The 25,320-nt window shown below is 44.3% G+C and overlaps 1 protein-coding gene across 1 annotated transcript in view; it reads right to left on the bottom strand.

Moving 5' to 3' along the window:
• Positions 1-25,320, bottom strand: part of ugt8 (UDP glycosyltransferase 8) — a 53,804-nt gene that overhangs the window by 26,130 nt on the left and 2,354 nt on the right. The window contains exon 2 of the mRNA XM_088341175.1: positions 1,557-2,389. Coding sequence (XP_088197301.1) covers positions 1,557-2,387 — 831 coding nt within the window. The 5' untranslated portion in view covers positions 2,388-2,389. The remainder of the gene's footprint in view (positions 1-1,556; positions 2,390-25,320) is intronic.

Raw genomic sequence — 25,320 nt, 5'->3', positions numbered from 1 at the left:
GAGGTATGGGGACTGTACCTTCATGATTTTCTCATTCAGCTTTTTGATGATGTCCCTCACTTGTTTCCTATTCTTTGGAATTTCCGTGGTGTAGTCCTGAATGAAGTAAACAGTTTTGCCCTCAAATGTAGTCTTCTGTTTCTATGTTTCCTTCATCACGAATTATTTTACTCTCTAGTCCAAAAGAGTGCACAATAATTGCTCGCAGAGGTGCTGTTTTGGCTTGAGACTTGGCAACCAGTGAGCGGTGTGCCCTCTCAATCCGTTTCATGTGCGCCGTATCTGGAATGTTAGACTTGATAAAGCCAGTTATGAAGCAGACAGCATTGTTCTTCTAAGCACGCTCCGGGATGTCATGTATTTGAATGTAGTTGTGGCTCGTTCTTGACACTAAATCCTCACACTGCGTGGCTAATTTGGCAGTTTTCTGGAGCAGGAAGGCTGTCGCGCCGTTTGATCTTTCCGTGTTTTGTTCCTCGATACGCCCCACTTTTTGCTCCAGCAACACCGTCCGTTCCAAAAGACCTTTGATGTTTTTCTCAAATCATGCCATGGCAATCTTGTTCTCACTGGCCACTTTGGAGTGCTCTTGCCTTAAATTACATAGCTCTTCTAGTATGGCCAAGTCGCGTCCGCCGCTGTCCCCTCGCCGCCGTTCCCTCGGCTCCCTCGGTCAGTTTCTCCTTTGCGCCAGTCTCCTCGGTGAGTTTCCCCTTCTTGACCATATTTTATGGAAATGTTTTTTGTTACAAATCACAAAATGTCCCCTTTCTGTGGTTTCCTAGTAGTTATTTGTTTTTCATGTTTTTTGCAAGAGCGACTTTTCTTGCTGCCTTCTATCCACATGGCGCAACCCCACTTCTCTCTACAGAGCAAATATTCAGACAATCTATCCGCATTGGCAATGAATGCAAATAATTTTGTCCAAGAAATGTGGAATCCTTTGTTCTCCTCAGTTATATTTCTCTTTATACTTTTGGGGTCCATGCCCGATTTGTTGAAAACAGCCATCTGCCATGCTGGTGATTCTTCCCGTTTATAAGGGGGGAGCTTGGGCCACACAGCCACATAGAAAAGTGGAGAGAGTAAAACGGGAGCAATGCAGCAGAGTTCAGCTTGTTGCTCGTGAACTCGTAACAGCTCCTAGTTGAAAAATTATATATGCCACACATTTTTGCAGCACTGGAAAACGTTAAAAAAATTGTGTCATGTTTACCCTCCTACAGAAACAATTTTAAAACAAAAATATATTTTCCTCCCTTATCTTTTCAAAGTGTAAACATTTTTGGAAATGAACCAGGGAGCCGCTTGGCAACGCTAAAGAGCTGTATACGGCTCCTGAGCTGTGTGTTTCCGACCCCCGGGCTAACTCAACATTTGATATAAGAATCAATTGGAAAATAACTTCTTATTATTTTTGATTATTGTGCGCATAAGGCTTTACATCATTGGATTACTGGCAATTTTCAGTTTTCAATTGGATCATCGCCTGTATGCAAGTGTACCCACTGTTAGCGCAAATGTGTTTTGTACTATGCAAAATTCCCAGGACTCACCTGTGGCAGTGGGTTAGCTGGTTTGGTAAGAATGCCCCCGATGTACACTACATGGGGCAAGGTAGGCCTGGGGAACTCCAGCGCCAAGTCGGTGCACAGCATCCACATCTGGCTGCCTCGCACCAACTCAGCCATGGACACCTGCGGCTTGATTCCATGTTTCCTCATGATACTGTCGTACTTGGGCATGAGAATAAAATGGACTCCAAAGTTCTCCAAGAGGTAGACTGCGGTGTTGGATATCCTTTGTACCAGTGACATACGGTCGGTCAGCAAGGAGTTGAACACGGGGACATAAGAGAGCGGGGCTGGGGCGCCCACTTCGGTAGGGTACCACAACCCCGTGCTGACCACGACGTATTTCAAACGTAGGATATGCGCCAGCACGAAACCGCACATTTCATTAGGGTCCACTAGCAACACGTCAAACTTAGTCCGCTTAAGACGGGCAATGACTTCTTCGTTGCTTACAATAGCATCGCAATTCTGACTGTAGTGTTCAAGGATGTCAAAAAGCTCCAGAAACGTAAGGCGCCCTGAAAATATATTGTCGATTTTGGACTGCAGGAAGCTCTCTGCAGTGCTGCTGTTAAAAACGCCAGGGTAACGCTGCAATTCGTAGTGGGGGGAAGGGAGAACCTGGCGACCTTCCGAGACCAGGAAGTGGACCTCATGGCCATCCTGGTGCAGAGCAGTGGTCAGGGTCTTGAAGATGTACATGTGGGATTCGAACAGGATTGGTGGGACCATGATGATCCTAGCGGCCCTCGATGCATTTGGATGCCACGTAAAGAGGCCGAGGAGCAAGAGTAGAGATGCGGGCAGGAGCATGGCTGGAACCAGAAAGATACTTGTATTAAAATTCAAAGGACCATTTTTATAACTGTAGTATAAAAGACTACCTACCTAAAGTAAATCACAAAAAATAAAAGAAAATCAAGTCAAAGGATTGAGTCATTTTCCCTACTTGTTTCTGTGAGTCTTGCCTTTCTTTTTTTTTTTTTTACGTAATGTTTAGAGCTGTAAATGTGTATTCATGGAGATGGGCTTTATTTTTATTAAACGACTACAGTTTTTGTTTTGCAGAGCACAAAAAGTTGCGTTTTTATTTTTGAAGGTGCTACTAAAAATACATTGACAGTATATTACCGGTACTTATTTCAAGTGTGTTCTTTCATCATACCATATTTCAACAGATTGTCTTTTCTGATAAAATAATGAAATTATACTAAAAATAAGCTAAATTGCAATCTATGGCAGGATTCAGATAATTTAAGTTTGAGCGGGTTTTTTAACTTGCTTTGTAATCACTGAGACAACTTATCCACCACTTTTATATAATTTTAAAATTGGTTATCTTTTTCATTCAGTTAGACAAACAATTCAAATATCTCTAAATATACAAAAATTAAATACATACATTTGCTAAATTTCCGGTATGTGTAAACATCCATCCATCCATTATCTGCACCGCTTATCCTCAGTAGGGTAGTAGGGACAGCGGACACCCTGAACTGGTTGCCAGCCAGTCGCAGGGCACATAGGAACAGACAATTCGCTCGCCCACTCACACCTAGGGACAATTTGGCCCGGCCAATTAACCTGACATGCATGTTTTTGGAATGTGGGAGGAAACCGGAGTGCCCGGAGGAAACCCACGCAAGCACGGGGAGAACATACAAACTCCACACAGGAGGTTCAATGTCATGACCTCAGAACTGTGCCGCACACTCGCTAACCACTGCGCCGCCGTGCTGCCCTATGTATAAACAAACTACATTATAATGGATTTGTTGCCTTATTAACCACTGTAATTACTTAAATTTTTGTCATTGTTTTTTATATCAGATCTTTTTTCTCATTCTGTTTATTTCTTATTTGATCAAATAAACACGCTAAGCTGTCTTAAAATATACAAAACATGTCCTTCTTTGGGGTAAGAATTTCTTTATTCCAGTGTGTATAAATTAACTCCTTAAGGTTCCTGGACTATTCGCCTAAAATTCCAATCAAAGACGCACCCAAAGTAAATTGTATGATGATTTTGAACCATTTAGAGAATATAGACATTTTTGGTCTCATTAATAAGGTAATTAATTCTTTGATGTTTTGTCCCATTTTGAAATAATCACTGCAAGTGCTACTAATATGTAATTAATTTGTAAGTAATCTGTAAAATGTAAGTTATCGGAGTTGGAACACAGAGATTGAACGTTTATATTCTTGCCTGACTTTTTTTTTTGCAGTTACCATACCATTACCATATATATACTATAAAGCGCACCTGGTTATAAGGTGCAACCCCAAAAATAGTCTTTCGTCGTATATTTTCCATTCATAACGCACACCGGACTATAAAGCGCTACATTCGGAATGTCAACAAAACAGTCAGATAGTTCAGTTAAACGTATTAACCCCTTAACATTCCGACGGTTTGTAAAGAAGCAAATACGTGTCTCAGACACGAATGACACTGTGTCTGTACGATGTCACCAATCACTCAAATGCGTCATTACACATATGAAATGAAACGATCTGCATTTATATAGCGCTTTTTAGTCAATGACTTCCCAAAGCGCTTAACAATGTGCTCCACATTTCCCAATAGCGGCCTTGCAGCCATGTAAGGCGCTAACCTGCTTAATAATGGTATTAGGGGTTCAGTGTCTTACCCAAGGACACTTCGACATGTAACACGGACGAGCCGGGATTGCCGCCCCCACAACATATGATTAGGAAGGTTAAACTCTTGGGATTCAAGAAATGCCAACCATTTCTTAGTTTCTATTTTCTTTTTTGCTGGCAACTATGTGGACAGCAAAGTAAGAATTTTATTGTGCAGGGAAATGTGGTTCTTTACTGTGCATATGACAGTAAAAAAATCTTATAATTGAATTGAATTTAAAAATAGACTCATCCCATAAACATCCAATATCAGTCTGAAACAAGTTACTAGGAAAATATAAAGCCGGGTAGCTCACCAAAGTCGTCGTGTTGCAGCCATCACATTCAATAATAATATGCGACTATGGTCCTCTTTCACATCCGTGAGTGTACTAAATCCAACAGTGTAAAACATTTAAAGACTCCAAAACACGCAATAATGCCGACAAATAAAAGAAAAAATCTGCCGAGAAGCATGTGCATCGATAGACGTTGCTTATTGCTAGCTTTCTGTTTAGCCCCATAATTCCTGTTAACAAATAAAAGTCCTAAAATTATTTTCTCTAGGATGTAAACCAACTAAACTTGTGATTTACGTAGTTTTCGGGCAATTGCAGGCTTTGTTTTGCCCCGCTTTAGCCTATGCGAGACTGTATATGCTAAAAAGGACCCGCTTCCTTTACCTCAGAATAACTTTAGCCAATAGTGACGATTCAAATGATGATTGACACATTGGTTAGGAAATGAAACGGCGGCATATGTATCCCAGCATACACCGTGGACTACTTCGACTACGGGGGAAAATCTAGTCAGCGGCTGCTTGCCTTAGTTGCAAGACCTTGCGGCTCAATATTGATCAATATATAAGGCGCACTGTATTATAAGGCGCATGGTCAGCTTTGGAAAAAAAAAAAAAAAAGAAGACTTTTAGGTACGCTTTATAGTCGTGAAAATACGGTAAATGCTTGCAGATGAGTGTAGCATGAGCATCTTAGCTGGAAAACAGGCGAGATAATAGCTTGAAGCTTCAACAGGTACCTTGTCAAACTTTATCACAACCTGAAAACTAAACATGGTATTTTTACTCATTTTTCTAAGGGTAGGTTTAGATGTTTTGAAAAGTGGCCGTTTGGAGGCGGCCACTTTACTACACTAAAACTTTTGCTAATTGTATTTTAATATGGACAATTTTTTGGACATTGTAAAAGAGTTGTAAATGTTTGGTATTTCCGGAATTAAAATTGATCATTGTGAACACTTGCGCGTAAAGATGGTGCGTACGGATTGCCTTCCGCACGTTATTTTTGGCTTATTTGAATACAACCCCAGAAAATTGCATAAAGGAAAATGAAACTACCATGTTGAGGAACAGACAATTCGCTCGCTCATTCATACCGAGGGACAATTTGGACCGGCCAATTAACCTGACATGCATGTTTTTGGAATGTGGGAGGAAACCGGAGTTCCTGGAGGAAACCCACACAAGCACGGGGAGAACATGCAAACTCCACACAGGAGGTTCGATCTCATGACCTCAGAACTGTGCCGTACACGCACTAACCACTGCGCCGCCGTGCTGCCCATGGCTAGTTCCATTATTCATAAATAAATACATAAATGAGCAAAAAATTATACATACCATACTCTTATTTTTTCGGTTGCAACTCGATTAAAGAGTAGCTTAAACGTGATCCCAAATGTCAACTATTTGAGGGAACCCCCAATCTTGAATATTATATTTAAAGGTACAGTATGTAATATTTAGTGCCTCCTAGTCATAAAAAAAAAACTTTCATTATTTAAAAAAAAAACATTGGTTTGAATATTAAGCAAAAATACATAAACCATCATAACAATGTTAATTTTAATAAAAAATTGTAGGTGAAAAAAATTTGCTTTTATCTTACTTTGTGGAATCCCTACCTGAAGTCGCTGCTATGTTTGTCTCAGGTCTTGCTGCTACGGGCACTCAACTTGCCATGTGTTTTGCAAACTCCCGTTTCGTCAGCCAATAAAGGATACAACCACGAAAAAATATTTTGGATTGTACCTCAAATCATTTGAGTTGAAAATGCCACTTTGTTATATTCAACTTGTGTTATTAGCATTGTTTGCCGACGGCTACTGCTAGCCATGTTATTAGCTTTGTGCTTCCCGATAAATGGGACCCACATCCACTCTTGACTTATTTTATTTGGCAGGTAGAAATAGTTTGTTTGCCGACCAATCAGGTTCAAAATTCTCACCGGAACAGTCCGAGGTGTCAGTGGAAAAAAATTCCTCTGGTTTAGATTCTCCCTCTATAATCAAATGCAGTGCTTCATCCTTTCCATCCTGCCAACGTCAGTGTCGGTTGGTAATGAAAATGGATTGAGTTATCCCCCTATATAGATTTTCCCAAAGAGGTCACGATCCGTTTGGATTCAAACAGCTGACCATCAATAGATGAGAGTCGAACAAGTTTTTATTTGAATTGTTTCCACGGGAAACATATTTATATTTCCCTGGGCAGTCAATCAGGCGTTTATCCTTTCAAGCAGCCCACAAGTGCTTTGGCTGTGCCAAGAGGCACTCAAGCAAATCAAGTTCACTACACTTTATTTTGCAAAAACAAGGAGGAACGCACAATATTTTTTTGCAATGCTTAGCAGAAGTCTCTGAAAAGCAAGGCAGAAGACTTGCCTTGCGTGGAATCTGCCACCAGATGCAGATCCCGTGCAATACCAGCGTCATGAGGGCTGAAGTCAGTGGTTTGAAAGCAAAATCATTATTATCATCATAGTTATTATTATATTTGGGCTTTGGTGCCAATCTACATTTCTTTTTTTTTTTTGCATAAAATTTACTGGACAGGACTAAAATACAAAAAAATCGTGAAATACACCACGTTTATGATAAGTCAAAAATTATGAATTATAATAGATGTCTATACGTCCTAATAGTGTACATAGCACACTTTGTGTATACTATTTGGGTGCCTCCTAAATGTAATAACATAGAAATCACAGCACAATGCAATTTCAAAACATCTACATCATGTGTCAAACTCAGGCCCTGAGTGGGTGTAATAAAAGAAGACACTATGAAACGAATTATTATGAAAAGCACAGGGACCTGGACCTAAAGCAGAAGCTGCAAAAGGTGGAGGATATGAAAAGAAGTGTGGTTTGCAGGAAGACCTTGCTCACGAAAGCAAAATCAAAAAGTGAAGCTGCTGTAAAGGCTAGCTTTATTGTGGCAGCAGAGATCGCAAAATCAGCCCGACCCTTCAATTAGGGAGTTTGCCAACAATTGCATGGTCTAAGTTTTCGACATCATGTACCCACGTAAGAAGCAAGAATTTTCAAACAGGAGCCAGAGCAGAAATACCATGGCCCTAAAATATGGAGAACAAAGGGAAGAACACAACAGAGCTGAGAGATTTCTTTGTGAGCTGGCTTTTCTCTCTGACATTGTGAGCCATCTTGATGTGTTTAACCTGCAGCTTTAGGGACGGGGCCACGTCATCACAGACATATATGCAGCTGTGGGGGTCTTTAAAACTAAGTTGCATCTGTGGAAGACTCAGATACTGCAAGGAAACTTTGGTTATTTTCCGTGCTGCCAAACTATGGCAGCGCAAATTTCTCCTGCCCTGCTGCCTAGCGCACAGTTCACTGAAAAGAATCAACACATTTTATCGGCGATTTGCCGACTTTGATGCTCAGAAAGGGAGATTTGAACTGCTCAGTAACCCGTTTGCAATCGATGAGAAAAGCGCACCAACCAGCCTCCAAATTGAGCTAATTAAACTAATGTAATGCTGAAATAAAAAATATTACCATGTTGGTGCTGCACAATTTCCATGGTTTCTCCCCGACACAATGCCTCAAATACGCACCCAAGCTGCTCAGATGCTCTCAATGTTCCGCAGCACATATCTATGTGAGAAACTGTTCTCTATGATGAAGGTGAACACCTCACAAAAGTCGACTCACTGATGAGCACCTTCACTCCGTCCTGAGGCTTTCCTCAGCTCAGAGCCTGACTAAAGACTTTGACGAACTTGCATCTAAGAAAAAATCTCAGGTATCTGGCTAAGACCAATGTGCAGTGTAAATCAGAGCGTGGAAAACTGAACTTGAATATATCTGTTTCTTATGCACTTTTTCTACTGCAAGGCATGGTCTGTCAATATTTGAAATGTTGGATTTTTATCGAATGACATTTTTTTTTGGTTGTGGCTTTGAAAAAGGAACTTGAAAGTATAAGGGGAGAGACATACTACTTTATTTAAATAAGAAATTAATGCCACTGTGTATTTCATTTTAAATTTGGTTTCTCATGTTTTTGTTGTATCAAGCTTTGGTTGTTCCAAATTCTGTGTTTAGGCAAAACTGAAGTTTGTTTCCGCTTGAAAAGGTTAAACATTACATATCAGCAATGTTCCCTGTAATTTTCCACGGGTCCGAGCATTCACACAAAGTCGGTGAGCAACGCTTAAAACAACAGTGAGCAACAGCAATCCCAAGTGTGACAGCTAAATCATTATCAAACATGTCCAAAACTTGACATCACGTTACATTTTGCCGAGTTTCCGGCAATGCAACATTATTTTTCTCTCTTGAAAGAATTGACTCATGTACTATTGCAAAGGTTGTACGGCCTACAAAGTCGTTTGTTCTTACAATTCTTTCACAAGACATCCATTTCTTTTTACTTCCTGACATATTTTGTCGTATAATATTAACATTTTTGGGGAGCTATTTAGTCAGTTGTAAGATACAGAACTGTACTTAATCAAATTTTTTAGTGGAAGTACAATGTTGGCAACAAGATTCACTTGATATAATAGGAAATTATTTGAATGCAACACAAACCTTTTCTTCTTTTTCCGTTTTTTCCATTTTTTTAAAATCCTTTAAAAAAAATCTCAATGTGTTTATTTTTTTCCTAGCTATTACTTTTTTCTTTTTGTTCTCTATTGACTTTTTTTCCCTTCGTTTCTTTTTTTTTCTTTTTTTCTGGCTTTTTTCTGAATATTTCCTTCTTTTTTCTCTTTCTTTTGTTTATTTTTTCTCAGCATTTCACTACTTTTTCATTTTGGTATTTTTTTTATTTTTTTCTATTCCCCCCCTTCCTTTAAGTCATTTTGTGCATCATTTTACATAATATTTGTTAATGTTGGGATTAAAGAAGCAAAAACAACCTGAAGAACCGTTTAGGACCCCTTTAAGTGAGCCGAGCTGAAGAAGCCGGTTCTCGAAAAACTACTGACTTTACTCAACTTCGTTCTACTTCGACCTTGACTTCAAAATACCGCATTTAGAACACACCGTCAGGGGAACCCGTGTATTTTTACCTTCATGCACTGTAACTTTGACTAAAGTCGCTTCTTAATTAGTGAGTTTGAGCCCTTATTTTTGCGCGCTGGCTAGATTTTCTTGTGCGCTGAGAATGTGCGAGCAGTGCGCAAATGCGCACGGGCGCAGCTTAGGGCCCGGTGACACAGCCGTTTGCGGCTGAATCACGGCCAGAAATTTCTGCCTGTGAGGCGGGCGCTATTGGACGCTTTGAGATCACCATACAGACGAGATACAGCAGTGCTTAACACGCGGTCGGAAATTCAAGTGCGGTTGGCAGCGCGAAAAAGTTTTGCGCTGCTCAATACTTTAGAGCACGGGTACACAGCCTTTCACGGGCGTATCGAGGCTGAATCACGGCCAGAAATTTCTGGCTGTGAAGCAGACGCTGTTGGGCGCTGTTGGACGCTTTGAGACTGCCATATAGACGAGATACAGCAGTGCTTTACTCGCGGTCGGAAATTCACACGCGGTTGGCCGCGCGAAAAAGTTTTGAGCTGCTCAAAACTTTGACCACGTGTTAACCGCGGGCGGCACACGAGGTAATGACGCGGAACGACGTGCTCTGGCCGCGGCCAGGGCGTGGTTACACATGGGTAGGACGGGAAATTTCAGCGGGTAATCGTGGGTGGAGCATGGTAATAGCATGTTCTGCGCCTGTATCGCGGTGTTATTACGTGAAATTAATTAGCGTGTTACGCGTGTGACGGTCAAACGCCTTTCTCCGCGTATATACAGCGCGATTTGCCATTGCGTAGGAGTCGGATTTGGGCACAACACCGGCTCGGGAGCTTTTATACCCGTGGTCCACACGAGAAAATGACGCGGAAATGACGCGATGAGGAAGCGGAACAGTCGCCGGCGTCTGTTTTGCGGGCATACCACCGATGAACAGCGGGTTGGCCAATTTTGCGCATTTTCCATCGCGGGCAACCACGGGCAAAAAAAAAAAACGCAAAATTTTACCCGCGATACAGACGCAAACGGCTGTGTGACCGGGCCCTTAGAGGGAACACTGCATATCAGTTGCGGTTAATTTTTCAAAAAATATTGTTCTTGGCCCGTGGCTTTACTTCCCTGCTTAATTTCGGCCCACTGTAGATTTGAGTTTGACAACCCTGATCTACATGTTCTCACAACGTGTGGAAAATTCCCCAAATCCAGAATGGATTTTGTATATGTATTTAACAAAAGAATAGCTATCTAAAGGCAAAGACTATTTTCGGCCAACAAAGTTTGAAAGAGTAACTCAGTCCTGATCTTTAAGTAATTTTCACAACCATAATTCTGCTACTGCAGGTAACAAAAACAAACAAAAAAAATAACAGAAAAAGAGAGAAGAGCTCACGGGCAAACACCAATGCTGTTCAAGCTCAACCTGTTTTGGGTGGTATCCTAGAAAGCCTAGGGCAGTAAAGTACAAGTTCAGACAAAAGTTCTACAGGCTTGTTAAAATACAATTCCATCCTTAATTTTGACAGTTTTTGCAGACTTTACATTGCACTACATTTTTTGAATTGCTGCTTGGAGAAACTTGATATTACAGGATGAATCATTCCAAAGACTGGACGAATTCATGACAACAGCTTTTGAACGATAACTTGGAAGCTTGTACAAGTCGAACAGATAAGAGACCACAATCGGTACCTTTACCAGGGCTGCACAATTTTGGGGGGAAAAAAAACCCTAATTGCGAATTTTCAGACTTGGGTGGCAATTTCGATGTGTTTTCAAATTTTACATTCTTATATAAATTGTATTGTTTAGTTCTGATTTGCCCTAAACAAAGTTAGATACGTACAAACCCAATCCAACGCTGATTGTTCTAAAGTTTCCACTACAGTTTACAGTCAAGGTGTCATACCAACAGACTCTGTTTTGCCTATACTGTACAGTGGAACCTTGGTTCTCGACCATAATGGTAAGGCGCCCGCTTTGAGACTGGGAGGTCGCTGGTTCGCGCCTCGGCCGAGTCATACCTAAGGCTTATAACATTGGTAAAATGGCGGCGCCCTCTGTTGGCTGCGGCTGCATCGGCTCGCTACAACGGGTCAGGTGTATCGACATTTCGTTCTGTGTACATTGTTACACAGAATGACAATACAAAGGAAATTATTATTATTATTATTAATTATAATCGTTCCGGAACCCTGTTCGAAAACCGATTTGTTCGAACACCTAAATCATTTTTCCCATTAAATATAATGTAAATCGTTTTGATCCGTTCCAACACCCTGAATGTTTACCTTAAATGTTTATCCATCCATCCATCCATCCATTGTCTTCCGCTTATCCGAGGTCGGGTCGCGGGGGCAGCAGCGTTAAAAGGGAAGCCCAGACGTCCCTATCCCCAGCCACTTCCTCCAGCTCATCCGACGGGACCCCGAGGCGTTCCCAAGCCAGCCGAGAGACGTACTCTCTCCAACGTGTCCTGGGCCGCCCCCGGGGCCTCCTGCCGGTGGGACATGCCCGGAACACCTCCCGAGGGAGGCGTCCAGGAGGCATCCTTATTAGATGCCCGAGCCACCTCAACTGGCTCCTCTCAACGCGGAGGAGCAGTGGCTCTACTCCGAGTCCCTCCCGGATGACTGAGCTTCTCACCCTATCTCTAAGGGAGAACCCAGCCACCCTGCGGAGGAAACTCATTTCGGCCGCTTGTATCCGGGATCGAGTTCTTTCGGTCATGACCCAAAGTTCATGACCATAGGTGAGGGTAGGAACGTATATCGACCGGTAGATCGAGAGCTTTGCCTTTCGGCTCAGCTCCCTCTTCACCACGACAGACCGGTACAGGGTCCGAATGACGGCAGACGCTGCACCGACCCGTCTGTCGATCTCCCGTTCCATCCTACCCTCACTCGTGAACAAGACCCCAAGATACTTGAACTCCTCCACTTGGGGCAAGACCTCCTCCCCGACACGGAGGGAGCATACCACCCTTTTCCGACGGAGAACCATGGCCTCGGACTTGGAGGTGCTGATCCCCATCCCGGCCGCTTCACACTCGGTTGCGAATCGCTCCAGCGAGAGCTGAAGATCACGGGCTGAGGAAGCCAACAGCACCACGTCATCTGCAAAAAGCAGTGACACAATGCTGAGGCCCCCAAACCGGACTCCATCCCCGCCAAGGCTGCGCCTAGAAATTCTGTCCATAAAAGTTATGAACAGAATCGGTGACAAAGGGCAGCCCTGGCGGAGCCCAACCCTCACCGGGAACGAATCCGACTTATTGCGGGCAATGCGGACCAGACTCTGGCACCGGGCATACAGGGACCGCACAGCCCGGATAAGACTGTGCGGTACCCCATACTCCCGAAGCACCCTCCACAGGGCCTCCCGAGGAACACGGTCGAATGCCTTCTCCAAGTCCACAAAACACATGTAGACCGGACAGGCAAACTCCCATGCACCCTCAAAGACCCTGAAGAGTGTATAGAGCTGGTCCAGTGTTCCACGGCCAGGACGAAAACCACACTGTTCCTCCTGAATCCTAGATTCGACTTCCTGGCGGACCCTCCTCTCCAGTACCCCTGAATAGACCTTACCAGGGAGGCTGAGAAGTGTGATTCCCCTGTAGTTGGAACACACTCTCCGGTCCCCCTTCTTAAAGACGGGAACCACCACCCCAGTCTGCCAGTCCAGAGGCACTGTCCCCGATGTCCACGCGATGTTGCAGAGGCGCGTCAACCATGACACGCCCACAACATCCAGAGCCTTAATGAAGTCTGGGCGGATCTCATCGACCCCCGGGGCCCTGCCACCGAGGAGTTTTTTGACAAGCTCGGTGACTTCAACCCCAGTGATACGAGAGCCCAACCCAGAGTCCTTAGGCTCTGCTTCCCCAGAGGAAGACGTGCCGGTGGAATTGAGGAGGTCTTCGAAGTACACCGCCCACCGATTCACAACGTCCCGGGTCGAGGTCAGCAGCGCCCCATCGGCACTATACACAGTGTCGATGGCACACCGTTTCCTCCCCCTAAGACGTCGGATGGTGGACCAGAATTTCCTCGAAGCCGTTTGGAAGTCGGCTTCCATGGCCTCGCCAAACTCCTCCCATGCCCGAGTTTTTGCCTCGGCAACCGCCAAAGCCGCATTCCGCTTGGCCAGCCGATACCTGCCAGCTGCTTCCAGAGTCCCACAGGCCAGGAAGGCCCGATAAGACTCCTTCTTCAGCTTGACGGCATCCCTCACCGCCGGTGACCACCAACGGGTCTGAGGGTTGCCACCGCGGCAGGCACCGACTACCTTGCGGCCACAGCTCCGATCAGCCACCTCGACAATGTTCACTCGGACTCAATGTCCCCCGCCTCCCTCGGGACATGGGCGAAGTTCTGCCGGAGGTGTGAATTGAAACTTCTTCTGACAGGAGATTCTGCCAGCCGTTCCCAACAGACCCTCACAACACGCTTGGGTCTGCCGGGTCGGGCCAGCATCTTCCCCCACCATCGAAGCCAACTCACCACCAGGTGGTGATCAGTTGACAGCTCCGCCCCTCTCTTCACCCGAGTGTCCAGAACATGCGGCCGCAGGTCCGACGAAACGATGACAAAGTCGATCATCGAACTACGGCCTAGGGTGTCCTGGTGCCAAGTGCACATATGGACACCCTTATGTCTGAAAATGGTGTTCATTATGGACAGACCATGACGAGCACAGAAGTCCAATAACGAAACACCACTCGGGTTCAGGTCAGGGGGGCCGTTCTTCCCAATCACGCCCTTCCAGGTCTCACTGTCATTGCCCACGTGAGCGTTGAAGTCTCCCAGCAGTACGAGGGAGTCCCCAGGGGGCGCGCTCTCAAGCACACCCTCTAAGGACCCCAAGAAGGGTGGGTACTCCGAACTGCTATTTGGTGCATAAGCACAAACAACAGTCAGGACCCGTCCCCCCACCCGAAGGCGGAGGGAGGCTACCCTCTCGTCTACCGGGGTGAACCCCAACGTACAGGCGCCGAGCCGTGGAGCAATTAATATGCCCACACCGGCTCTGCGCCTCTCACCACGGGCAACTCCAGAGTGGAAGAGAGTCCAACCCCTCTCGAGAGGACTGGTACCAGAGCCCAAGCCGTGCGTAGAGGTGAGTCCGACTATATCTAGTCGGAATTTCTCAACCTCACGCACCAACTCGGGCTCCTTCCCTGCCAGAGAGGTAACGTTCCATGTCCCAAAAGCCAGTTTCTGTAGCCGGGGATCGTCGCGCCAAGGACCCCTCCCTTGGCTGCTACCCAGCTCTCTGCGCACCCGACCCCTTTGGCCCCTCCTACAGGTGGTGAGCCCATGGGAAGAGGGTCCCACGTCGTCCCTTCGGGCTGTGCCCGGCCGGCCCCTGTGGGTAAGGGCCCGGCCACCAGGCGCTCGCCAGCGGACCCCGCCTCCAGGCCTGGCTCCAGAAGGGGGCCCCGGTAACCCACGTCCGGGCGAGGGAAATCGAGGACCAAAGTTTTCTCTCATCATTAGGGGTCTTCTGATCTGCGTTTTGTCTGGCCACTCACCTAGAACCTGTTTGCCATGGGTGACCCTACCAGGGGCTTAAAGCCCCCGACAACATAGCTCCTAGGATCATTGGGACACACAAACTCCTCCACCACGATAAGGTAGCAGATCAAGGAGGAGCTTAAATGTTTAACGGAAACATAAAGTTAACCCAGGCTAAACGTAAGTCCGCGTTATCGTAATCTTCCATACGAAAGATTACGCTAACATGAATGTGTAAAAATAAAAAAATCAGGTCGTTTACAAGTCATTTAGCACCCGGGTCTCCACAACAAGTGGTGAGCGGTTCATTGGAAAGGGGGCTCCGTTCCAACACCCTGAAAGTTGGGCTCCGTTCCAACACCCTGAATGTTTACCTCGAATGTTCAACGTAAATAATAATAATAATAATAATAATAATAATAATTTCCTTTGTATTGTCATTCTTTGTAACAATGTACACAGAACGAAATGTCGATACACCTGACCCGTTGTAGCGAGCCGATGCAGTCGCAGCCAACAGAGGGCGCCGCCATTTTTACCAATGTTATAAGTCTTAGGTATGACTCGGCCGAGGCGCGAACCAGCAACCTCCCAGTCTCAGAGCGGGCGCCTTACCATCTAGGCTACTGAGCTGGAGCTAACCCAGGCTAATTATACGTTCGCGTTATCGTAATTTTCCGTACGAAAGATTACGCTAACATGAATGTGTAAAAATTTTAAAAAAAGATAAAGAAAAGAATTATGAATAGGATTTCTTACCTTTGTGGTGGTCAGCAAAAGGCGCAGGTGGACAGTGGGGTATTCCCTAGCAAGATAAGACACTCGCACACCTCCTTTATATTTTGCTATTATTTCTTTCTTAAATGCAATAGTTGTACGCACTACTTTTCTTTTTTCACCTGTAGCAACTTTGCTGCTTGCACTGACTTTCTTCGGAGGCATAATTAGGGGCTAAAACACTTTGTACACCTATTTTAAAAGCGAAAGCAAAACGAAGCAGTTGGTCACGAAAAGAGCAATCCACACCCGTACGCCGCTCAGCATCGCACCCTTGCATTCGCACTCACGCAATACCGGCGTTCGAACTCCGAATTTTTGACCGGACAGCGAAGCAAAAATTTTTCGAAATTTTTGGTCGGACTCCGATTTGTTCGAACTGAGAGGCGTTCGAAAACCGAGGTTCCACTGTATGTCGCTAAGGAATCCTTTATATGGAAGCTCATTAAATAATGTGTGTTCACTGTTAAGACCCTTTTATCAAAACCTACAGAAAAGAACTGTAAATTTCGCAAACCACCAGCCAAGTACATAGAGCAATTTGATTGGGTGAGGGTTGGGCAGATCTCTGCACACCGCATCCTTCCTTCTCTATCGCGCACACACCCACCACGCTGAAGGGAAATACTGTCAAGCCGTAAAATACTTAAAAGCAGAACTTTGCGACATTTTGATGCTTGTGCCTTTTTTTGAAACTAATATTTAAGAAAATAAACGAATGTCAAAATGAGCCTCAGCGATCTTGAGTAACTGCAGGAGACAAGTTTAAAAAGATATATAAATTGATAAAGGACACAGGCTCTATATATTATTTCATCACACAGTGAATTTAAATGCACGAAAAATATGCTTTTGTCGGCAGAGCAGGTTAGGAGATTTTGTTGAATTTTGCCTTAATATATGGTGTGGAACTCTTAAAAATGCAACAACAAAAAACTATTAAGCTATTATGGCTCCTCGAGTCAAAAAGGTGCCCGACCCCTGGCCTAACTCTGAGCTTTCCCACCCGACGCATCCTCAGTAGATTCACGGATGTGATGATCCATGGAGCCCTTGCTGGAGATCAGCATTTCTTTGCGCTCCCCTGATTTTGCTCAGAGTCTGATTTTATTGATTATTTTTCTTCAATGTAACAAACTGCTAAAGCTACAAGCTGTTGTGTTTGTTTGGGTGAGCTGTTTGCAAAGTTTGCCAAGCATTTATTGGCTGGTGCCATTAAAACTTCCCTCAGTTTGGCCGGCGCTGTTAAAACCCGAACTGTGACATTTCTTGTTGCCAAACACCCCATCACTCAAATACCGAACTGTAACTATGAATCTTTGAAAAAAAAAAAAAAATGCAGGGTCTTGCGATTGAACAATCGTACTAAGTCACATTGCAATGTTGATCAGATTTCGGTTGATCGTGCAGCCCTAAACCTTTACATGCAGGCAATAATCTGAGTGAAAATAGAATATTGTATGTATTTTGATGAAATTCCGGACTATAAGCCGCTACTTTTTTCCCAAATGTTCACCACTTCGGCTTATCCAGTGAAGCGGCGAATTTATCCAGTCGCATATGCTAGGCCATCAACAACTAATCGTGGGAGGAGATTTTGATTGCATCCTAAGTAGGAAGTATAGAAAGAGGACTGATGAGGAGTTTAAAGTAGATAAAACATCAACTTTATTACAAGACATGTGCCGGACATTTAAACTGAAGGACTGTTTCAAATCCATACATCCAGGAGAGGAAGGCTTCACCTGGTTCAGTAGTGACAATGCCAGAGTCTCTCGAATAGACTACATATTTACAAGGGGTTTAGCACAGAGTGATGCAAGATTAATTCTTGTTTTTTTTTCGGATCACTTGCTACTGTCCTGCTCTCTCTCATTTCCTTCAGGTATGACTGTTGGGAAGGGTCTGTGGAAGTTAAACTGCTCCCTGCTGGAGGATGAGGCTCTAGCCGCACAATACAGGGAGCTGTACAAAGACTGGCAGACCCTTCAAGACTCGTATGATTCACGAGCACAATGGTGGGAAATGACAAAGAAACGAACACAGACCTTCTTTAAAAATGCAGGGAAAAACAAGAAACTTAAAGAGAAAATGCCGGGACTACAAAAAAGACTCCAACACTATTTCATCCTAACAGAAAAGGGGATGGACTTTAATGATGAAATCAAAGAGACCAAACAAGAACTAAACGCTTTGGCGGAAATAAAGAGCAAAGGCATCATAATAAGAAGCAGAGAAAGAGAAATAGAAGAAGGGGAAAAATACCCATACCAAAAACGTCAATACCGGTCCGAGCAGGATACCTGAAAACTATAAAAACAGTGTAACTCACCCCCTGTCCATCATCGAATTAGTTGAATGTAAATCTAAAATGTAAATGGTCTGCATTTATATAGAGCTTTTCAAATCAATGAAGACCTCCCAAAGTGCTTTACAATGTTCTTCACACTTTTCCTTTTACACACTAACTAACCGATAGCAGTGTCAGCCATGCAAGGCAACTACCTGCTATCGGGGGCATTAGGGATTCAGTGTCTTGCCCAAGGACACTTCGACATATAACTTGGTGGAGTCGGGAATCAAACCTGTGACCTCTTGATCCCAAGACGACCGCTTTACCTCCTGAACCAAAACCTGCAAAAATGGCTTATTTGAATCCAGGACAATCCAGAGAATCCAACCTCCTGAAATATCTACTCCAAAACACACAAAACTGCAAACAGATTGAAAAAAAGTTCTGCGTAAAAGCATATCAGCTTTGTTGGATGTTCCTTTTAGTAAAATTGGTTTGTTTTGCTCTAAAACTCCCGTTTGAAAATAAACAAGACTCGTAAAACAATTCCCAATTTGGTCGTCAGCCTCTAATCTTTTGATTGACAATGCTCTCTCGCCCAATAGCAGGCTTTTTTTCACGATCAATTACCCTATATGGGCCTGTTTGATAAAACAGAGATCGCCTCCTGTAATTCTGAAAAACTTCAGCTAGTAGTTACCAAATCAAATGACGAGTGACACATTGGTTAGCCAATGAAATCCCCAACAATATTGTGTCCTTTTTTCGAGGGGTGTATTAAAATCAGAGCTGAAAATGAACGTGCACAACGCAAATTGTGATTCATTTTTACGCACTGTTATTCCACGCAAGTGAGCAGAATTATTGATTGGCTTCTGGAAAGAGGAGCCAAACATTTTCAACGCTTTCAAAATTGGCCAAAGTAAAATACACGGTTGCCAAGGTGTTAGTGTTGTAAACTGGTCATCTCCAAATTTACTTTGGAAACGTCATGGATTGGGATTTTAGGCGTATTTTACAGGTAAATTAAGAGGTTAAGGTGGAGCTTGAAGGGGAAAAATGAAACTCTTTTGCTTGGTCACATTCAAATCTGGGGCAGCACGGCGGCGCAGTTGTTAGCGCATGTGCGGCACAGTTCATGTCATGGGAACCTCCTGTGTGGGTTCAAATCCAGTTCCAGACTTCCTGTGCGGAGTTTGTATGTTCTCCCCGTGCTTGCGTGGGTTTCCTCCGGGCACTACGGTTTCCTCCCACTTTCCGAAAACATGCATTTAAGGTGGATTGGCCGGTCCAAATTGTCCCTAGGTGTGAATGAGCGAGTGAGTTGTCTGTCCCCGTGTGCGCTGTGATTGGCTGGCAACCAGTTCAGGGTGTCCCCTACCCACTGCCCGATGATTGCTGGGATGGGCTCCAGCACCCCCGCGACCCTACTGAAGATAAGCGGTGCAGCTGATGAGATGAGATATTCAAATCTGTTTATAGAACAAATACACCAAATAAATTGACTGTGTCATTTCTAAACCAATAACTGTATGCATTACAGCATTCAAAACGCTTCCAAAACTTGGTTTATTCAATTTCTAACAATTAATTGCAAGTCATGCTAATCTCTACCGGCATCAATGTAGACGTGAACTGGTCCGACAAGCTCCATTAGGAAATGCCAACCGCACAGACAAAGCACAAGGCAGCTGACGAGATGGTTGGCAGTTCATCGACAAACCTTAGAACTGGTCGGAATAAAAGTAAAATCGAAAGATAATACGTCAGTGTTTTTAGAATCAGACAGACATTGTTAATCCACAAACAAACAAGCACTACCGAGGCCCAATACTTTTTTTGTTTTGTTGTTTTATGTTGCACCACAGGGGCTGATTGCGGCCCCCAGGAAGAATTGCAGGATATCCCTTTTTTTTCTTAAAGAAAACCTGTTTTCCTTCTTTGTGTCTTTTTTGTGTAAGGTTTGGTAGGAATAGAAAAAATGGTGCTTTTTGCTCACTTTGATTCTTCAAAGTTTGTCGTCTTACTTGGACTCATTTTTGGTCCCACTACACATTATAGTAACATTTAGTATTTTTAGCAGCACTTTTTATGTGGAAGACCCCATATGGCCCTACCTCACTCAGACCCGAGCTTCATCGGCCTCAAACTAAACTCAGGCACGTGGATTACATGTGTATTGTGGAGCAGTGTTGGGAAAAATGTTGTTATAAAAATACACTGTAAAGTAATGCCGGTCAAAAGCTCTGCATAACTTTGGCTGCAGAACGCCCAAGGTGACATGTCCCCACAAACCTGACGCGGTTTTCCTCTTTCATCTGAGTTGTTTATGTCATGTCTTTTCGGATCATGTTACCATTCAAAATAGCGAGAACCATATACCGTAAATTCCGGACTATGAGGCGCACGTGATTATAAGCCGCACCCACCGCAATTCGGGAGGAAAACCGACTTTGTACATACACAAGCTGCACCGGTATATTAGCCGCATGCGTCCACATTAAATAATGGATTTATTTTGATTGAACAATTTTATTGACGGGGGGATTTTGTATAAGTTTATTATTCAATAACCTTGAGCAATTATCCATTATCTATTATCAGTCAATTCATGATACATTTCAAAGCCAATAGGCCGTGACACTTGCTCCCAGCCAAAGCACCAAGAATCTATGAGAGTAATTGCACCGTTCCTGGAGGTACTGCAATTTTGGACCGATATTTGGAGTAAACAGAGCAAGCTACTTATCATTTGATGCAGACCTGCAGAGTTGGGGTACCCAATGAAAATAATCCAAGGAAAAAAGTGTATATTTCCAAAGGTAAGGGTGGGAAAAATATATATCCACTATTGTCTCCCGCGTTCACAAACACTCACCCTTACCCGTCCCCAGTTCCCATCAGCCCGCGTTTGCTCCATCCCTTCTTTCTTATTCGCCCGTGAAAATCAGCATGTGTCTCAAATAAATACAAATAAATACATTACAAAAATATACAGTTGCAAATACATATTATACATGGTTACACATATTTACAAAGAAAGACGGTACACCGAGAGAGTTCTCAAAGCTTAAATAATAATAATATACCTTTCATCCCAAACTGTGCCTTTGAAAGGTACCAACACGCTACTATGAATACGCTCGCAACGCATCAAACATATCTGTTAAATAAGCATACCGTAATTGTTAAATTCACGGTATACTGTCCTCATCTCCCTCCCTACAACTGTCGCTAAAAGAGGTGTCTTCTCGCTACCTGAAAGAACCTAGGTTGTATAGACACTTTTTGCATAAACTAAGAAGTTGAAGTCCTCGACGCATGTGTTCCACCGGCCTAAATCATAAGCGGCCGCTAGAAAAATTACATAAATTGGCCGTTTCACTGGATAAGCCGCAGGGCTGAACATTTGGGAAAAAAGTAGCGGCTTATAGTCCGGAATTCACGGTAGTTGGATAGTAAATACGTTTATAGTATTTCCAAATGCGTCAAAGAAGAAAGTGAATAAGGGCTTATTTGCGGAAAATGTAAGTCCTATATTTGATAGGACCTGACTTGTGTCGCTCGCGAACGAGGAGTCTCTATGAAAGAAGTGAACGAAGGGAGCCAGCCTCCAAACAGTTAACATCTGGTTTCCTTTGTGAGGCCTTTTTCTCTTATGATTGGTCATACATGTATTTTGAGGATTCTGTGTTGTTTTTTTAAATTTGTTGAGCATAAAAGAAGCTTAAAATGGTTTTGTATTTAATCTTTTTTTGTAAAATAATAAAAATATTATTTTTTTTCCTGTGTTTTTCAGTGTGAATGTGTTTATATAAAAATGTCAAGTTTGTTCTTTTTTTCCTCTTGTTGTACATTTTTCTTTTGTTTCTTTTTTCCCATTTATTCCCTATTTAATCTATTGAACTCACATTATGGCAGACTGGGGTGGTGGTTCCCGTCTTTAAGAAGGGGGACCGGAGAGTGTGTTCCAACTACAGGGGAATCACACTTCTCAGCCTCCCTGGTAAGGTCTATTCAGGGGTACTGGAGAGGAGGGTCCGCCAGGAAGTCGAATCTCGGATTCAGGAGGAACAGTGTGGTTTTCGTCCTGGCCGTGGAACACTGGACCAGCTCTATACACTCTTCAGGGTCTTTGAGGGTGCATGGGAGTTTGCCTGTCCGGTCTACATGTGTTTTGTGGACTTGGAGAAGGCATTTGACCGTGTTCCTCGTAAGGCCCTGTGGGGGGTGCTTCGGGAGTATGGGGTACCGCACAGTCTTATCCGGGCTGTGCGGTCCCTGTATGCCCGGTGCCAGAGTCTGGTCCGCATTGCCGGCAATAAGTCGGATTCGTTCCCGGTGAGGGTTGGGCTCCGCCAGGGCTGCCCTTTGTCACCGATTCTGTTCATAACTTTTATGGACAGAATTTCTAGGCGCAGCCTTGGCGGGGATGGAGTCCGGTTTGGGGGCCTCAGCATTGCGTCACTGCTTTTTGCAGATGACGTGGTGCTGTTGGCTTCCTCAGCCCGTGATCTTCAGCTCTCGCTGGAGCGATTCGCAACCGAGTGTGAAGCGGCCGGGATGGGGATCAGCACCTCCAAGTCCGAGGCCATGGTTCTCAGTCGGAAAAGGGTGGTATGCTCCCTCCGTGTCGGGGAGGAGGTCTTGCCCCAAGTGGAGGAGTTCAAGTATCTTGGGGTCTTGTTCACGAGTGAGGGTAGGATGGAACGGGAGATCGACAGACGGGTCGGTGCAGCGTCTGCCGTCATTCGGACCCTGTACCGGTCTGTCGTGGTGAAGAGGGAGCTGAACCGAAAGGCAAAGCTCTCGATCTACCGGTCGATCTACGTTCCTACCCTCACCTATGGTCATGAACTTTGGGTCATGACCGAAAGAACTCGATCCCGGATACAAGCGGCCGAAATGAGTTTCCTCCGCAGGGTGGCTGGGTTCTCCCTTAGAGATAGGGTGAGAAGCTCAGTCATCCGGGAGGGACTCGGAGTAGAGCCACTGCTCCTCCGCGTTGAGAGGAGCCAGTTGAGGTGGCTCGGGCATCTAATAAGGATGCCTCCTGGACGCCTCCCTCGGGAGGTGTTCCGGGCATGTCCCACCGGCAGGAGGCCCCGGGGGCGGCCCAGGACACGTTGGAGAGACTATGTCTCTCGGCTGGCTTGGGAACGCCTCGGGGTCCCGTCGGATGAGCTGGAGGAAGTGGCTGGGGATAGGGACGTCTGGGCTTCCCTTTTAACGCTGCTGCCCCCGCGACCCGACCTCGGATAAGCGGAAGACAATGGATGGATGGATGGATGAACTCACATTATATTGTTAACTGCCTGTTGTTACTTTTTTATGTTGTTTACTGTTTACATTTGTTGCACTTTAAGTGTAGAATATATTTTTGCTAGGGATGTGCAATAAATAATACAAGGTTCTAAAAACACAACTACCGGGCTGTTCTTCTCTATTTAACTCATACGGCTCAGAAAATGTCCAATTCTTTGACATAGAACAACTTCTTTTTAAAATAACGGACATAGTTAGTAATTAGTTACTTTAGAAATGTGGTAAAGCTGAGTTACCGGTAGAACTGTCTGGTGTCGCAGCGGACAATAGTAGATATATATTTTTCCCACCCATATAGATTAAATTAGTTACCAACTTTGTTATGTTTTGGAAGAAGTAGTGCGCTGCCACGAGCGGCTGCCTTTTCCAGCAGCTGCCCAACTGTTTTATTGTCTGCTCCTATCTTCGGTGTTTTTTCTTCCCGTTTTGACAACTACACTATGGATTACTTCTATCCTATGGACATGGGTTTTAACGCACAAGAAATGCGTGTATTTCAACTCCTTGCCCTGAGGAATTCTCGTGCCGGCGTGATGAAGGGGCCCATGGTGGAAGAAAAGCCGAAGCTAGCGAAGCGGCTAGCGGCGTTATAAGTCTTCGGTACCATCCGTAATCATGGTAAATGCGAACTCACGACCAAATAGGATCATCGAGTGCTTTTTGAAAACATCGAAGCGCACAGGGAGCGCAGTTGCTGTGTTTTGCGGAAACGTGGCTCACGTTTAGCATTCCGGACGCTAACGTGTAGCCACCCGGAGCCACCTGGAGAAATCCGGCTTCAACGTCGCTAAACAGAGACATGAAAGCCGGGGGGAATCGGAGAGGAGGCGGACTTGCTAACACGAGGTGGTGTATCCCTGGATTTTCACAAAGAAAAGATTTCCATCTGCCGCAGGAATGTCGAACTTTTGGACTGGCGTGACGTCATCCACTCCGCTACAAGCACCCTCGGGCATCATGTTAATCTGTTAATAAACAACGGGGTAGACTGCTGGAAGTGTGAATTTCCCTACGGGGATGAATAAAGTATCTATCTATCTATCTATCTAATTACTTTTTTAAAGTAACATGCCAAAAACTGTTCTGGAGTGCCTTGTCTCAAACATGCCTACGACTCAACGTTAGTGCTGCAACGAATCGATAAAATCGATTATTAATAGCGTTGGCAACGGATTTCATCATCGATTCGTTTTGTCGCGTGATTTATGAGCCACTAAGCACGTTAAATCAACGCAAATAAATGCATTGCATTTCTTTGTAAGTTGAGGAATGTATAACCACTTTTGGCAACAGACAGCTTAATACTGTTTTTATAAAAGTATCTTAGACTTTTTGGAAAGAAATATAATAAGGATGAAATATTTAACATAACACAAGGGGAAGCCCTAAAGACCACTAAATGGCACCATGTTGTCTGGTACGAAGGAGGACCAGTGATACACGGCACAGGGTGTGGGGTGCGGACAACTATGGCGCCGACCTAGATGGGAATTTCACGGTGTAAAAGAAATACTAATTTATTGATTTAAGTTTTTTGGGTTGTTTTTTTTTAAAATAAAATTAACATTGATTTGATAGTTCATAGAATAGAATTTACTTTTATTGTCATTCTTTGTAACAATGCACACAGAACGAAATGTCGATACAACTGACATGTACAGTCAAACTGTAGCGAGCCGATGCAGCCGCAGCCAAACAGGGCGCAGCCATTTTAGTCATTAGGTGACCAAACCCCCCAATTCCAACCCTTAATGCTGAGCGCTAAGCAGCGAGGCAATGAGTACCAATGTTGTAAGTATGACTCGTCCGAGGCTTGAACCAGCGACCTCCCAGTCTCAGAGCGGGCGCCCTACCATCTAGGCATGTTTCATGTTTTTTTGCCGAGTATT

The sequence above is a fragment of the Urocampus carinirostris genome, chromosome 8, assembly GCF_059441175.1.
Source record: "Urocampus carinirostris isolate Australia breed hairy pipefish chromosome 8, RoL_Ucar_1.0, whole genome shotgun sequence".
In the NCBI taxonomy this organism is placed as follows: Eukaryota; Metazoa; Chordata; class Actinopteri; order Syngnathiformes; family Syngnathidae; genus Urocampus; species Urocampus carinirostris.
The sequence above is the reverse complement of the archived record's forward strand: the minus strand, read 5'-3'. Positions and strand labels throughout refer to the sequence as shown.